General features: G+C 39.0%; 1 protein-coding gene across 1 annotated transcript in view; it reads right to left on the reverse strand.

The window, feature by feature from the left end:
- The window catches only part of LOC126183872 (N-glycosylase/DNA lyase), a 67,787-nt gene extending 54,045 nt beyond the window's left edge, over positions 1-13,742 (reverse strand). The window contains exon 1 of the mRNA XM_049926166.1: positions 13,565-13,742. Within this exon, the coding sequence (XP_049782123.1) occupies positions 13,565-13,659 (95 nt within the window). The 5' untranslated portion in view covers positions 13,660-13,742. The remainder of the gene's footprint in view (positions 1-13,564) is intronic.
- Positions 13,743-15,669: the final 1,927 nt, after the last annotated feature.

The raw sequence follows: 15,669 nt of genomic DNA on the forward strand, positions 1-15,669 counted from the left end.
TCAACGGAAGTTGCAGAGAATTTAGTTTTGGAAAAATGATGTTATCGGCGTACCTCTCTGCAGTAAACTTGAAAGGTGTCCCTATTTCATAAATAATCTACAAACTACAACAGTTACTATGTGGTTTCACTTAAATACGCTGTTGCTGTTATGTTCTTTCACTGACCAATACAGAAAACTAACTCATTTCAAGTTTAGAAAATGAATGAAACAACACTATAACAGTTGACAACGACATAAGCGTTTCTACATTCTTAATGAAAGTAAAAAAAATTATTTGTATAATAATCTTTGTTTCTCTGGGTGTTCTGGAAAAGTACTGCAGATACACATCTGGGACATGTTTTATTAGATTCACCAGACCAAATAACAACAAAATAAATGGAAATCTTGCTTTACTTTAACCTCGTAGTTTTGCAATGGCTTGATATTACCGAAGTTGCTAAATTTCACGCAAAATCGTTTATTAGCTGTAACTTCGCAACTAAAAATTTGCGGACCTATGTTTATATGAACTTTTTTCTTTAGTTTTACTTGTAGAATAACATATTAAAATATCTGCATATCTTCGTGAGTCACCCTGTATATGATGTATGTACCATACATAAGATAGAAGACAGAAGGCGTTGACTGGTAAACAGGCATATTAGAAAAATGACAGCTAGATAATACACTGCTGGCCACCGTAAATGCAACACCAAGAAAAACAAGAGGTAGCACAACAACATTTATTTTGTAGATAACATGTTGACCAAGTATCAAATGATTACGTTTACAGACGTCTGTGACATGTGGTTCCTGCCAGAATCAGTAGCCAGAGTAGCCGCCATTGTTGGAGATCACCACTGCCACACGTCTCGGCATTGAGTCAAAGAGACGTTGGATGTGTTCCTGGGGTACAGCAGCCCAAGCAGCTTCCACACGTTGCCAAAGATCATCTGGTGTGGCAGCTGGGGATGTAATCTGGGTCACTCGTTGAGCAACCACGGACCACATGTTTTCTATCGGCGAAAGATCAGGAGAGCGAGCCGGCCAGGGAAGCAATTCAATCTGGTTATTGACAAAGAACCTTTGGACAATGCGTGACCCGTGTGGTCGCGCATTATCCTGTTGAAATATGGCTGTGGCCGAGCCCTGAAGGTAAGGAAGGACAACTGGCTCCAGCACCTCGAATATGTAGCGCCGGCTATTTAAAGTACCGGAAATGCGTACTAGAGGCGTGCGAGAGTAATATCCAATACCAACCCATACCATAATACCCGGTGCAAGACCAGTGTGGCGGTGCATAATGCAGCTGTCCAGCATCCTCTCTCCAAAGTGTCTCCACACTCGAATCCGACCATTGTGGTGCTGCAGACAGAAGCGTGCCTCGTCAGTAAAGACAACGTCATTCCATTCTGCCGTCCACATCCGTCTGTCATCACACCATTGAAGACGGAGACGTCTGTGGTTCTGCGTCAATGGTAGACGAAACAATGGACGTCTTGCGGACAGACCACTCTACTGTAAACGACGTCGAATGGTACGCGCAGACACTGGATGATGCGTTACAGACGCAATGTGCTGTGCTATGGTCTGGGATGTCACTGAGCGATCCGTCACTGCCATGCGCACAATTTGCCTATCAGCACGTGCAGTGGTGCACCGAGGTGAATGCGATCGACCACGTCGGTCCATCGTACCCTCCTGCATCCAACGGTCACATATCCGCATTACAGTAGTTTGGTTTCGTCCAACACGACTAGCGATTTCTCTGTACGATAATCCACAATTTCGGTAAGCCACTATCCTTCCTCTGTCGAACTCGGATACTTGAACAAAAGACGTTTGCTGTTTTCTACAAGGCATAACTGATCGTCTTGTGAAACAACCACAAGGTAAACACACGTGCCGAACGTACACTCGTCGAAATCGCCAAGCCTTAAATGGCGCGCGATGTGCGTCTGCGCTGAAATTCTAATCAGTTGCATATCTCATCGCTACAAACTCATGGTGTAAAGTTCACTTGATTCGGATGCTTCCTTCAGGGTGTTGCATTTACAGTGGCCAGTAGTGTATTTAGCTATCAGACTAAATGGTTTGTCTCACACACACACACACACACACACACACACACACACACACACACCGGATGCCAATGGCTGACAGTGACTGCATCTGGGCGGGTAGTGGGGCAACAGAAAAGGTGTGGGCTGGAGAGGGATAGCAGGGTAGGGAAGCAGGAAGATGCTAGGGGTGGCTGTGGGAGTGTACAGGGGCATGTTGGTGAGATGACAGTGGGCTGTTAGGTTCAGCGTCAGGAGGCTGTGCTGTAGGGTGAGGTGGTAGGGGAAGAAGGGGGAAGTAGAGAATTAGATAAGGAGAAATGAGTATGTGGATGTGCTGTTGGGACAGAAGACGTGTAGGATTGGAGCGGGAGCAGGGAAGATAATAGGCACTTGAGGCCAGGGTGGTTACTGGAACGAAGGATATGTTGCAAGGACGGTTCACACTGGCACAATTCATTCATAAAAGCTGGTGTTGATGGGAAGAATCCAGATGGCACAGGCTGTGAAGCAGTTGCTAGAGTCAAGCACATCTTGCTGGACGGCATGCTCAGCAACTGGGTGGTCCAACTGTGTCTCGGACACAATTTTGCAGTGGCCGTTCATGCAGACAGACAGTTTGTTAGCAGCCATGACCATGTAGAATGCATCACAGAGCTTACAGTTAATGGATGGTAGAGGGAAGATGTATGGGACAGATCTTGCATCTAAATCTACTGCCTTCTTTCAATGTGCCTGTCTGCCACTCAACATCTTTTCTACGTAGTTAAGTTGCACTCTGTCCTTTTCATATTGTTGTTATTCCAGCCTGGATTTTCCATGTTTGACAGAAGATGCATTTAGAAAGTCAATCAGGCATTTAGACAGTCTTTTTTCCCTAATTCAATATGTGAGTGCAACAGGAAAGAAAACTGATAATATTGCTAAAATGTACCCTGTGTCATGCACTGTAAGTGACTTGCGAAATATATTCAGAAGGTTGATGGTCTTTATTTAAATTTCTCCAAATATCCCTAAATTGAAACTTCCTGGCAGATTAAAACTGTGTGCCCGACCGAGACTCGAACTCGGGACCTTTGCCTTTCGCGGGCAAGTGCTCTACCATTCTGGATCCCTAAATTGCTTAAAGGGAATGCTTCCCCAATCTTAGCTTGTGTTCCATCTCTAGCCCCCTTGTCAACAGGACGGTGAACTCTTTATCATCTACATACATAAATCCAATGTATTACCCATGCACCACCTTGCTCTGTCAAACAAACTGACAATATAACCTTGTGGAATTTGGTGTAATAGCACAATGCTGAAGATTAGATACATAGCTCAAGTAATTAATGAATAGGTGATAAAGAAACTGTCTTGCACAATGTGACTAAAAGAAGGGATAGGTGAAGTTTCAAGGACTAGGTAATTTGGCAACAGAAAGGGGGGGGGAGGGAGGGGGAGACAGAGGGGGGTAAGTGGAGGGAGAGGGGGGGAGAGAGAGAGAGAGAGAGAGAGAGAGAGAGAGAGAGAGAGAGAGAGAGAGAGAGAGATTGTAAAGGGGGGGGGGGGGGTTAAAAATGGCAGATGGAGACCAAGGCTTAAACACTTTAAACAAGTTGAATGGATGTAGGTAAAGGTAGGTTAAGAGAATTGCACAGGATAAATTAGCGGCGAGAGGTGTATCAAACCAACATTCAGACTGACTACCAAAGGACAACAATATCAAATTACAGTTGTATCAGGCGTACATATATGTTGTGTGGGGATGTGGTTCATGAAATTGTGTAATTTGTTTTTTTACATTATTGTGTGCAGCCATGCCATTGTTTCATTACATTAACATATTCCATGTCGTATGTACAAGTAACACATGAAAATTATCTATGAGACAGATAAGAATTAGATGACACACTGACTGGGGAATAACAGAAGATCTAAATTAATTCCAGGGTTCGATTCCCGGTGGGGTCAGGGATTTTCTCTGCCTCGCGATGACTGGGTGTTGTCTGATGTCCTTAGGTTAGTTAGGTTTAAGCAGTTCTAAGTTCTAGGGGACTGATGACCACAGATGTTAAGTCCCATAGTGCTCAGAGCTATTTGAAGCATTTTTTTTCTAAATTAATTGTTTTACATCTTTTCCTCTGAATGGGTTGATAATTATGATGATTAAAATTTGAAAGGATGGCAGACTGGCTGTAGTTAAAAATTATTGTCAAGATAAAGGTTATGGACCATCACATCTGTTTCAGAATAACAGGAAGAAAATCAACTGGCCCCCATCTACAGTGATTAAGGAAACTACAGAAATCTGCAATCAGGATGGTAGGATTAGAATAAGAGTTCGACATTTTAAGTACTTTCCTTGGTAAGATGACAAGTTGCTGCTGGTGTGGGAATGTACTTACGTCTACTTCATCTGCTCCTCGCTGTCCACACACAGCAATAAGCCTACCTCATACCATACATCAAGTACATTTAATAACAACAACATATGGTACCACTTATTTGGTATCCTAGCTGTGCCTTTCCATAAAACAGAAACAGTCTGAAACTCATTCGCTATTGCTGATGTCCACCTCTGGAACAAACTAGTCTGCACTCAATGCACAATAATACAGGGTAATGGGCTGCCCCTACCACTGTTTTATGCAGCCCACAATGTTATAGCTAGCCTCCATAAACCATGCACAAGATTTTCGTATTCTCTTGCTCGGTATGCGCCAACTAAACCCCCACCCCACACACATCCTTCACCAGTCAGGATTTCTAGTATGTCGTTCAAAGTACTCCCGCCTACCACTGCACAAAAATATACAAGTACACAAATTATTCCCAATACTTGACATTTCTTGGTCTTTATTGGTTATTCTATTATGCCACCAGCATAGTCAGGTACTTCGTTAACATTATTAATTTAGATGTGCATGTGAGAGTAATGAACAAAAAAATGGTTTTTGTAAACATTATACTAAAACTAATCATGTTGACAATTCAGTCCAAACTAAACCCTTACAAACACAGTACTTTTGCAGTCAGAAGGCCTGACAAATACAATGCTGTCATAGTTTATTTTATGCTGTTAAAATTAACAATACTGGTACAAATGTCAATTTTACAATCTGTAAGTGCACAACTCAGCTGGTGGCATAATAAGGCCAATCAATGAAGACCAAAAAAGGTTGAATATGGGAAATAATTTGTGCAGTCACAAATAATTGCAGTGGTAGGAGAGAGTGCCATTAATAACATACTAGAAATCCTGACCAGCAGTGGCTGAGTGCGGGAGTGGGGGGACTGAAGGTCACTTTTGTAGTGGAGGGAGGGGGAGGACTGAAGGTCACTTTTGTAAATTTTTCTTGAGTAACCCAAAAACTAAGGTGTCTAGCAAAAATTTATACCAGCTCAAAATTTAAATTAAGTTTCCTACAAAATGGTCCTGGTTCATTTTTTTCGGTGAGAGTAATAGTTTGTGCATAGAGAGCTCGAAATATGAAAATCCTGCACATGGTTTATGAAGGCCAGCTATAACATTGTGGGTTTCATAAAACAACAGTGGTAGTGGCAGCTGAACCACCCTGTACATCCCATACAATTTAAGAAACGTCTGAAACACTTCCTTTTGCTATCCTCACAAAGAAAAAGAATTATACTAAAGTCCGAGTCCCATTTTTGTCCCTATTCATATCTCAGTAAGTCACATCATTTTGCCCCCATTATGTTCAGGTGGGATAACTGGACACAATTTGAGAATTTTTGAGTTTGATTTGAAGCATAATGCTAATTAAAAAAAAAAAAGGTATTTTTTGCTATTTTAAGATATAATAGGCCTGAAATTTACACTCTGTTCTTGGAGTCATTAATCTATCTATTCTGATATTATAATAAGTTTACATTTACTCCATTAGGTCAGGGGTAAAAGGCACTGCAGCCTCCGAGTGTATGCTGTATAGGAATTTGCCAGGTCGACCAAAGCGTCCGACCCCACCCCGTTGGCTTTGACCTGTGACGTAAGGCTGTTGTGGTGTGTGACGTCACGACAGCGCGGAATTTAGTTTGTGAGAGTGGCGTGTTTGTAGATGTCAACTTGATGTAATCAACGGTGCTCTCTGGTGGTGTGTTTATGTGTTGTGTTTTAGGTGACGTTTTTGGTTTAGTTTGCGTGTGTGGCGTGTTTATAGGTGGCGCATTGTTGTGGTCAGTGGTTCTCTCTGGTGGTGTGTTTATGGGTAGCGTGTTACGTGGCGTATGGGGTTCATTTGCGTGGTAGCATTGCAAGTGTGTGGTATCGGTAGTGACTGTGCTTTCAACGGAATATTTTTCAGTGAGTTAACGATTTTGGTTTTGTTATGTCAACGTTATTGTAGCTTTTTTCTGTTCGTCATGTGTGAATTTTGGTAAATTGCTTTTTTTATGTCTTTGGTAGGTATGGATATGACTCACAAGGTCAACAGTTTTCGGTTGTCGGCGATGATGGGGGACAGTGCGTTGTCTCTAATAAAATTTCTTCAACTATTCGGATTTTTGGATGAAGTCGTGAAGTGTTCAGTGTGTCGTGAAGAAATGAGGCTTACTAAAGTTCTGGCGTCTTGGACCAGGGATGGCTGTATGTGGAGATGCCGTTAGGGAAGTGTTCGAATCCAATTTGTGGGATCGGGAGCTGCTGTTGAGCTATATAGGTCAAGTGAGTGTTCGATTCCAATTTGTGGGATCGGGAGCTTCTGTTGAGTTATATAGGTCAAGGGAAGAGTCTGATTCCAGAGGTTCCTGTGTTTAGTGGAATTTGGGGAGTTTTGTGTTGACAGCTTCTTTCGTCATTTTGTATGATTTGGTATGGTGGTGTGCGTCTAAATTTGTTTATACTTACTTTGTCCCCACCCAAAATCCCCCAATTTCCCACACTTGTCCCATTAGTTTCGTTAGGTTTTTTGTGGAACATGTGGATGTTGGTTTTTCAACGTATTTTCATGTTTGTGGTCATGTTTATGTAATGACATCATAGGTGCCATATTGGAGTCATAGTGTATGGTTGTTTCCGCCATATTTGTGACATCATGGGTCAAAGCAGATGGTTGGAATTGGACGCTTCTGTATTTCCAGTTTGCCAGCAGGGATAACTGTACACTAACATCATTCTATGACTTATGAACATTTTCCTGGATGATTATAGCAATGTTTAAAATTACCCCAGCCAACACATAATAAAAGTCCAAAAATGTGTAATTTTTGAAAGGAACGTCTCAAAAACATTAAAACTGAGGTAGTAGGTAACATAAACCTCATCAGCACACTCAAGCAGAACACACAAACACAATTAAGTGTCATCTGCAGCAACGCAAGCTGAAACAGTTGTTGATTCCTTAACTGACCTAGCAGACACCTTATTCAATGGCTCCTCCAAAACCTTGTACTCTAATCGGGTCACCGCTGAACCCAGACTCATCACAGTTGTAGACAAATCATGATTTCTCACTGTATTTTAGCCCACATATTTAATACAAATTATTCAGTTCATGTAGGAGGACAAGTACAAATGGATCTCTTGTATTCTTTTGGGGCTTCTGAAGATGCTCATGCTCCTTTAAAGAAATACAGAGGCTGCATTTCATAAATACTTGACACCCATCCTCAACAGGATGACCGTCTTTAAACAAATTCTGTTTAAAATACTGTTGTAACAATGACTGAAGTTCCTCTTTGTCACATGCATATCCCACTTCTGGATGAGCAGTTATACAAATGGACAGTGTAGCTTCAATATGTGGAGGAAGAGGCCTAATTCATACACTGGTATCCACTGACCCAACGAAGACATTAGAATAAAATTATGCAAATCCTGTATAATGGATGAGATTTAATTTCTTCTTTTCATTATTTAATTCTGGACTCTCAGAAAAATATAATTTCCATCCTTTAACTTGGCAGTATACGACTGATTTTAGGAGGCCATAAGCGGCTTCTGCTTCCCTGAATGTTTTTTGAACTTCATGCACAACCCTTGACACATCATTCACAGTGTGACTACAACTTGGACACCTTTTAATGTAGGTCCTTGGAATTTGCAAAACCTGATATGGATTATCATATTTATTTGCAGCTTCCACTCAGCATCTATACCCAATTACCCTGCATTGTAATTTTAGGGGGTTAACGTAAACAAGTGATGGTTCTTATTTAGCTTCACGTTAAGTAATTTCATTATTATACTCTTGTTTGGGAATGATAAAATAACTTAATAAGCCATAAATGTGTTTAATGTAGGCTACCAATAAATGAAGGAAAAATTACAATTTTCTTTCTTTCAAGCTCTGAAGCTTACAAAATGCTAGACACTACATAAAAAGCTCAGCAATTAAAGTTCAATAATATAAAAAAAAAAAGAGAGGGAAGTAATATCAGAATAAAAAATTGATGTACGAAAACAGTTCTGCCTACAATTACACCAACCGTGTACTTGTGATGCAGCAAAGAAGACCGACAGTATCAAAAAGGAAAACCTATTACATATTACAATTATTGGACTCTTGCAGGACGAATTAAAAAAACTGTACGAGAAATATGAATTAAATCCACATAAGACGGAGCAATGGCACGGTAAAACAACGACCAAAGATGTCAAAATCGGTGCTTCATCCTCCGAAAATGGTCTATTGTTAATTATTGCTGAGCTATGAGAGGACACAAATATTCTGAGTGATGACAACAGAAGACTCAAGCTTAAATTGGAAGAGAGCGATCATCAGGTATGTCTTAATATCTCCAAACCCATGGAAGGATTACCAGAAAGTGAAGCTACGACTAAAACGGCTCACAACAGGCCTAGCAGTAGATGGGTAACTGTAAAATCAAAGGGGGGCTCTTCCAAACATATTAACAATAAACATGGGCAGGACTTTGTGTTACCATTAAATAACAAATATAATTCGCTTCAAAACACAGATGACATAGAAACTGTATCAGCATACTCATCTGATAAGGTGGTGCAAGATACTCAAAACTTAGCGAACAGCCAAGTAAGATATAAGAAAAAATGTAAAATCAAGATTTATCAGACAGTTACGCCAGAGGATTAGCAGCTATGTTAACAGAAAGCGGACCTTGTGTGATTAACGAGTTTGGAATAGAAGGTACCGTTAAATCAGGAGCTGGTTTCTGAGACGTTCTCTCATGGACAGACACTTTGTAGTGGTAATGGCCGGAGCAAACGACGTCAGCGGAAACAAAAGGAAGATAGCTACTTCGACAAAGAAGAAGACTCTCAGAGTATTAACCCACACCAACGTGATTGTCGTTAATGTGCCTCATTGACATGATCTGCCCCAGTGGTCATGTGTGAATAAGGAAGTGGAGCAGACAAACAAGAAGAACAAAGCTATCTGTAAACACTTTAAGAATGTTTCCTTAATTAACACCAGTAGTTGCAGTAGAGAATGGCATACCAAGCATGGTCAACATTTCAATAATCTAGGTAAACGTGTTTTAAGTGATACAGTTCTCAGAATAGTATTGGATAAGCAAGAGAAGGAAAAAAGACCAGTAATGTGTTTGGATTACGTTTCAACTGAGATGACAAAAAACTTGTATGCACAGACCAGGCTGGGTGTTCTAGTAACATAAGAACATAACCTGGTCAACTTTCATGTGGTAACATTAGGTCATGTCAACAAATAGAATATGGAGAGAAAAAAAAAGCCTAGAGTTTAAAATATGCTATCTCAATATTCTGGGTATGGCAGATAAAAACTTAATAGTGAACGAATTTTCAAATGAAAATGTGGTAGATATTCTATGTTTAAGTGAGCATTGGTGTAAAGAGGATGAGCTTGGGTACAAAGTATTGGATGATTACACACTACTTAGTTGCTATTGCAGAAAACAGCACTTGTGTGGTGGGGTAACAATATATGCAAAAACACCACTTGCACCAAACTGTGGCAGGATAGATCTCAATACCCTTTGTGATGAAATGCATTTTGAAATATCAGGTCTAGTAATTGAGAGCCTTAAGCTAATGGTAGTAGTAGTGTACAGGCCACCTAGTGGTGACCCCCATATCTTTCTGGAGAAACTCTTAAAAATACAATATTGTCATTGGAGGGGCTATCAATTCAAGTTTTGATGTCCTGCAGGACAGAAAAACTGTGACATAGCTCAAAAATGTGCTTCGACAATTTAAGCTGCACTATGTTAACTGCAAACCTACCAGAGGCTCATCCTGTCTAGACAATATATTCACAAATATTAAGAGAACTTGTATGTCCACTGATGTAATTAGTTTCTCTTACTCAGAGCATGATGCAGTATATCTTAGTCTTAATAATATAACTAGGGACTGCACCAAACCAGAATCTAAAATTGTGATAACTAGACCAGTAAGCAGAGAGAGGATCAATAGGTTTAGACATGCCCTCACCTATTTCAGTTAGGACACACATTTTATTAGGCTTTGACACTGTTCATCTGATATTGTTTTCGCCAAGTTTTTCTCCATATTTTTAAATATATTTGAAAATACCATCCCTCTGAAAAAATGTACAGTGAATATTAGTAGTAATTACAAGGAAAGGAAAACAAAGGAATGGTATACTCCACAGTTATAGCAACTGAAAAATACTGTTATGCTGTATTCTAGTCTGTACAAAACCAGTAAATCAGAACCATATAAAGAACTGTGTGCTAAAGCTAAATACAAGTATAGAAAGGCAATAAAAGAAGCAAAGATACTGCATAACATAGAAGTTACCCCAAATAATATCCTAAAAATAGTGAAAATTTTCAAACCTTCAGTTAGTGTTGATTACTATGATATATCATGTAATTTGTTGAAAGATGTTACTGATTGTGTGATTTATCCTTTAACTTTTTGTGTTAACAAATGCCTAGTTGAAAGTAAGTTCCCCGACACACTAAAAATTTCTAGAGTTGTGCCCATATATAAAAAATGGGAAAAGAACTGTCCCGCTAGTTACAGACCTATATCCATTACCCCTGCTTTTTCAAAAAATTCAGAGACAATTATGTATGAGCAAGTTAGTGTCTACTTGGGTAAACTAAATATAATTAGTGATAAACAGTCTGGATTTAGGAAAGGTAAATCCACAAGACGCAATGGATTCCCTCTTAAAAATAGTCCTAGATGTGTTCAAGGCTAGGGACTATGCCCAGGCTACATTTTGTGACCTGAGCAGAGCCTTTGACTGTGTAGAGCATGACACTGTGCTGAATAAGCTAGTTACTATGGTTTTGATGACAACAGTATAAATATGGTCAGGTCTTTTCTAGAGAACTGTCAACAAGTTGTGTGCATTGGTAGGAAGAAATCAAATTTGGTTAATGTTAGGTATGGAGTGCCTCAAGAGTCGGTGCTTGGACCTTTACTGTTTATACTAATGATTAATGACCTGCTCTCATTCATAAAATTCTCACACAACTTTTCTACATAAAAACTCTGATCTAGGTACACTGAAAACACTGACCCAAAATACCCTTGCTCAGTCCTCATTATGGTTCAAAGCTAATGGCTTCTTACTAAATGAAAACAAAACCCAGACACTTTACTTTAGCCTCAAAGAGACTCTTAAATACCAAGAATTATAAACTGTAAAACTTTTAGGTGTTACTATTGACATGGGAACCACATATTAAAAATATATTAGCTAGGCTTTCAAGAGTTATTTATCTAATTAGAAATTTAAAAAGACATGTTCCCAATGACTAGATGTCAGATCAGCATATTTTGCCTTCTTTCAAAGCATCATCTCTTATGGAATCTTACTGTGGGGTAGTAGCTGTCATGTAAATGACATTTTACTTTTACAGAACAAAGTACTAAGAATAATAACGGATTCTGATAAAACAGAACATTGTAAACCTCTGTTTACTAAATTGCAGTGTCTTACAGTAGTTAACTTATTCATCTACAATGTTTTATTGACCATTAGAAACAATGTCTCTAATTTCGTGTTGAGAAGTGATATTCATAGCCATAATACTAGAAACTCATCATCTGTAGATGTGCCATATAATAGATTATAAAAATCACAGAACTCCTACCTAGTTCTTGGACTAAGGATGTTTAACAGACTACGTGCTGACTTTAAAGAACTGCCTGTAACTATTTTTAAAACTAGATTATACTAGCTACTAGTGAACAATCCATTTTACACCACTGATGAATTTTTTGAAGATGAAAATACTGTATTCTAACGTGTACCTGTTTTATGTAAACCAATTTACATCGATATAGTAGTATATGTAGATATATATGCTCTTTGTCTATTGCTGTAATCAGTTAAATGAAAATAAAATTTTTACTACTACTACTATTATTATTATTATTATTATAAACGTCTCTCCAGCAAAATTTTATACCTGCTGTTTCCAATTATCCCTAGTTTTCCTCTTTTACCCTACTTGTATTTTACGACATTCCTTTTCTCAATCTCTCCATCTGTTCTTCCATATTCATTGCTGCCACAGACCAAACACAACGTACACCTTTCTGTGCTTTACCACTACGATTCTACTTGTCACAATCAAATTCAATTTTATACTTTTTCCTTCTGTTATAGCTAGGATTGTTTTCAATATTTGTGTTATAACTATTTCTAAGTTTTTGACTCCATGTGCTATAGTGTTACATGAAATATGAACATGCATCGTTAGACACTACGGGACACTATGGTCATAATTTTCCAAGGAAAAATAAATAAATGTGATACAAAATAACAATGGCACATGAAGTATTAATTGTGCTAAACTCTTCGGTAACGATTAAATGTGTGGCCTCATACCACATATGGAGAAAATATTTAGCAAATAAATACAGCACTACGAATACGAATGACAATTACTGCAAGCTCTAACACTACTGTAACAATTTATGGACTAATAAAAGCATTTCAGCAACACCCAAAGTTTAATACAGGTCATAAAAAAGGAGGCATCCCAAAACTAACGAAGTCGTTTTTGCCTTACCATTTCTTCTATTCAAATGAGACTTTGAATACCCGTTCCACATTACAGAGAGAAAGCAAAAACATTATGCGAAGACAATGCAATTATATTACCAAACTAAAGGTTTATTAAGGCTCTTTATGGTTACGGAACTGTATTGACCTGAAAGAACAGGAATGAAAGCATGCTTTGCATAGACATAAAACAGTAATATCACAATAAGAACTAACAAAATGAAAAATAGCTACGGCAATATGGCCTTCGCTAACTTGCTTTCTTTTTATGTTAACTCAATAGTTCATGATGCATCTAGTCTACATTTTTAAAAATTGGATCGGAAGTAATAACATGAGAATGTTCTTCGCTCTCATACAAAACAAGCTGCATTATTATTTGAGATCTGGCGTATTACTCATGACTGTGGTGTCACGCTTCTCACTGCTTCACTATCTATTTGTTAAAACATATACCTACTACATAAATATGAATTGACATACAAAACTACGAAATTACGCGACCAGACTAAGAGACACAGGCTATCACTGGTTTTAAATAAGCAGGCTACTTCATACGTCAACATTCACCTGAAAGATTGTCCGCCACCTAACGTGTACTGCAGATTCAAATCTCTTCTCTTGCACAATAGTCGGTACCATGGCTCTTCAAGAAGGTTTATCATAATTATTTTCTAGAGGGAGAATCAAAACAATGACATAAACAATACACAAAGCAACAACCTATCACGCTTCAATAGCGCGCGAATTCGTCATTTGTTTTTACATATCGATAACCAAAGGTAATAAAATACATCAGCAGATATGAAACTTTCCAATTTTTCTGTTAAACATTTTGCATATATTTCATTAACGTAAGCTCAGTTGTTCATACATCCAAACTGCGCTCAATATAATACATTAATTTGGAGAGGAATGATAGAATTCACATCGATCGATCGCTCACAAAATCCAAAGAAATTCTCATCGAGTTTAAAGCCTGTTAGTGACACTACAATGAACACAATTAGTATCAAAAATCTCATGGACGAGAAACATCAGGGCTCGATGGAATTGCTATCAGATTCCATAGTGAATATGCGACTGACTTAGCCCCTCGTTTAACCACAATCCTTCGAACAGAAAGCCATGGACAGTGTTTGGTAGAAAGGTCAGGTCACATCGATCTACTAGAAGGGGAGGCAGAAGTGAGCCACTAAACTACTGTCCAACATACTTGACATGCCCTCTTTATATAATCTTAGAATGTATTTTGAGCTCAAATATAATGAGCTTTCTGCAATAGAATGACCACCGTCATGTCAACTTCCATGGATTCTGAAAACATTGACCATGCGAAACGCAACTCGCATTTTTCTCGCATAATCTGGTACATGAAGTACACTTCCCCACAAAGCATAACGGGACATACATACGTTCAGTATTTATTGAAAATACTAGTTTGTCATCTCTTCAATGTACTGAAGCGGCCTCACATCTTCAATAATACTGACAAAAATCGTTAGTTGACAATGCCGTTTTAAAAAACTAAGATGTCGCAACACCCAAAAGTAAGCGTGTCTTGCAATTATATTAGCTATAGCTTGCAAATAACAGAAGATAGCGAAAAGGAGGAAATGGGTTCGAGAATGGTTGAAATCAAGGAGCGATTAGGCACATGTTAATGTACTGACTATCCGAACCAGGCACCCGAAAGGTTTCGCACTTCTTTCTTGTAAGTGCTGCAAGTTATTAATGTTGAAACGAAATGAAACAGGGAAGCAAATACGATAATGAAAGAGGCAATCGCACTCAAGTAGAGATTAGGAATAACTGAGATTTCTAGCGACATGAAGGTCATTCGAATGCCCAAAGTTCCTAAAATTGTATCGAAATTTGTGAAGCAACGATATGTCCAGGCAACTGACGTAAAACTTTTTTTTTACGTTTTGTAATAATTAGGCGAAATTGTCATGTATTTTGCAGACCTCTTACTAGTCACTGCAGATATATGATGTATTTTTTGAAGCGGAAGCGTTTTTCCAAACTGCTATGTAATTCACCAACGTATACTATCCTACAGTAAGAAGTGTAGTAGAGAATCCTCTGTTTATCATCCTAAAATGATGTATTCAATGGATACCCTCGCATAGGTGCATTAAAATTGTTTTAGGTTAAAAGAGCACTTGAAAAATTGAATCTGAGGTGTGATATGAACAAGGGCGAATTGAAAACAAACAGTGCACACTAACGCCGTGCAGCTGATATATAAAGCTGTCAAGTGACAACATCTAAATTGAGAATATTATCAAACCATCAATACCCGACCCGACCTCACAAGTATTGTTTTGACAATACTGAGAATATTTTGAAAGTTATCAATACTGCTAGTCCATATTTCTAGGAGGTAATGGCCCTGCCACAGTGGATACACCGGTTCTCATCAAATCACCGATGTTAAGCGCTGTCAGGCGTGGGTGGGTAACCGTCCGGGCTGCCATGCGCTGTTGCCATTTTTCGGGGTGCACTCAGCCTCATGATGCGAACTGAGGAGCTACTCAACCGAATAGTAGCGGCTCCAGTCAAAGAAAATCATCATAACGAACGGGAGTGGAGTGTGCTGATCACATGTCCCTCTTATCCGCATCCTCAGCTGAGGATGACACATCGGTCAGATGGTGCCGATGGGCCACTTG

The sequence above is a fragment of the Schistocerca cancellata genome, chromosome 4, assembly GCF_023864275.1.
Source record: "Schistocerca cancellata isolate TAMUIC-IGC-003103 chromosome 4, iqSchCanc2.1, whole genome shotgun sequence".
NCBI classification, from domain to species: Eukaryota; Metazoa; Arthropoda; class Insecta; order Orthoptera; family Acrididae; genus Schistocerca; species Schistocerca cancellata.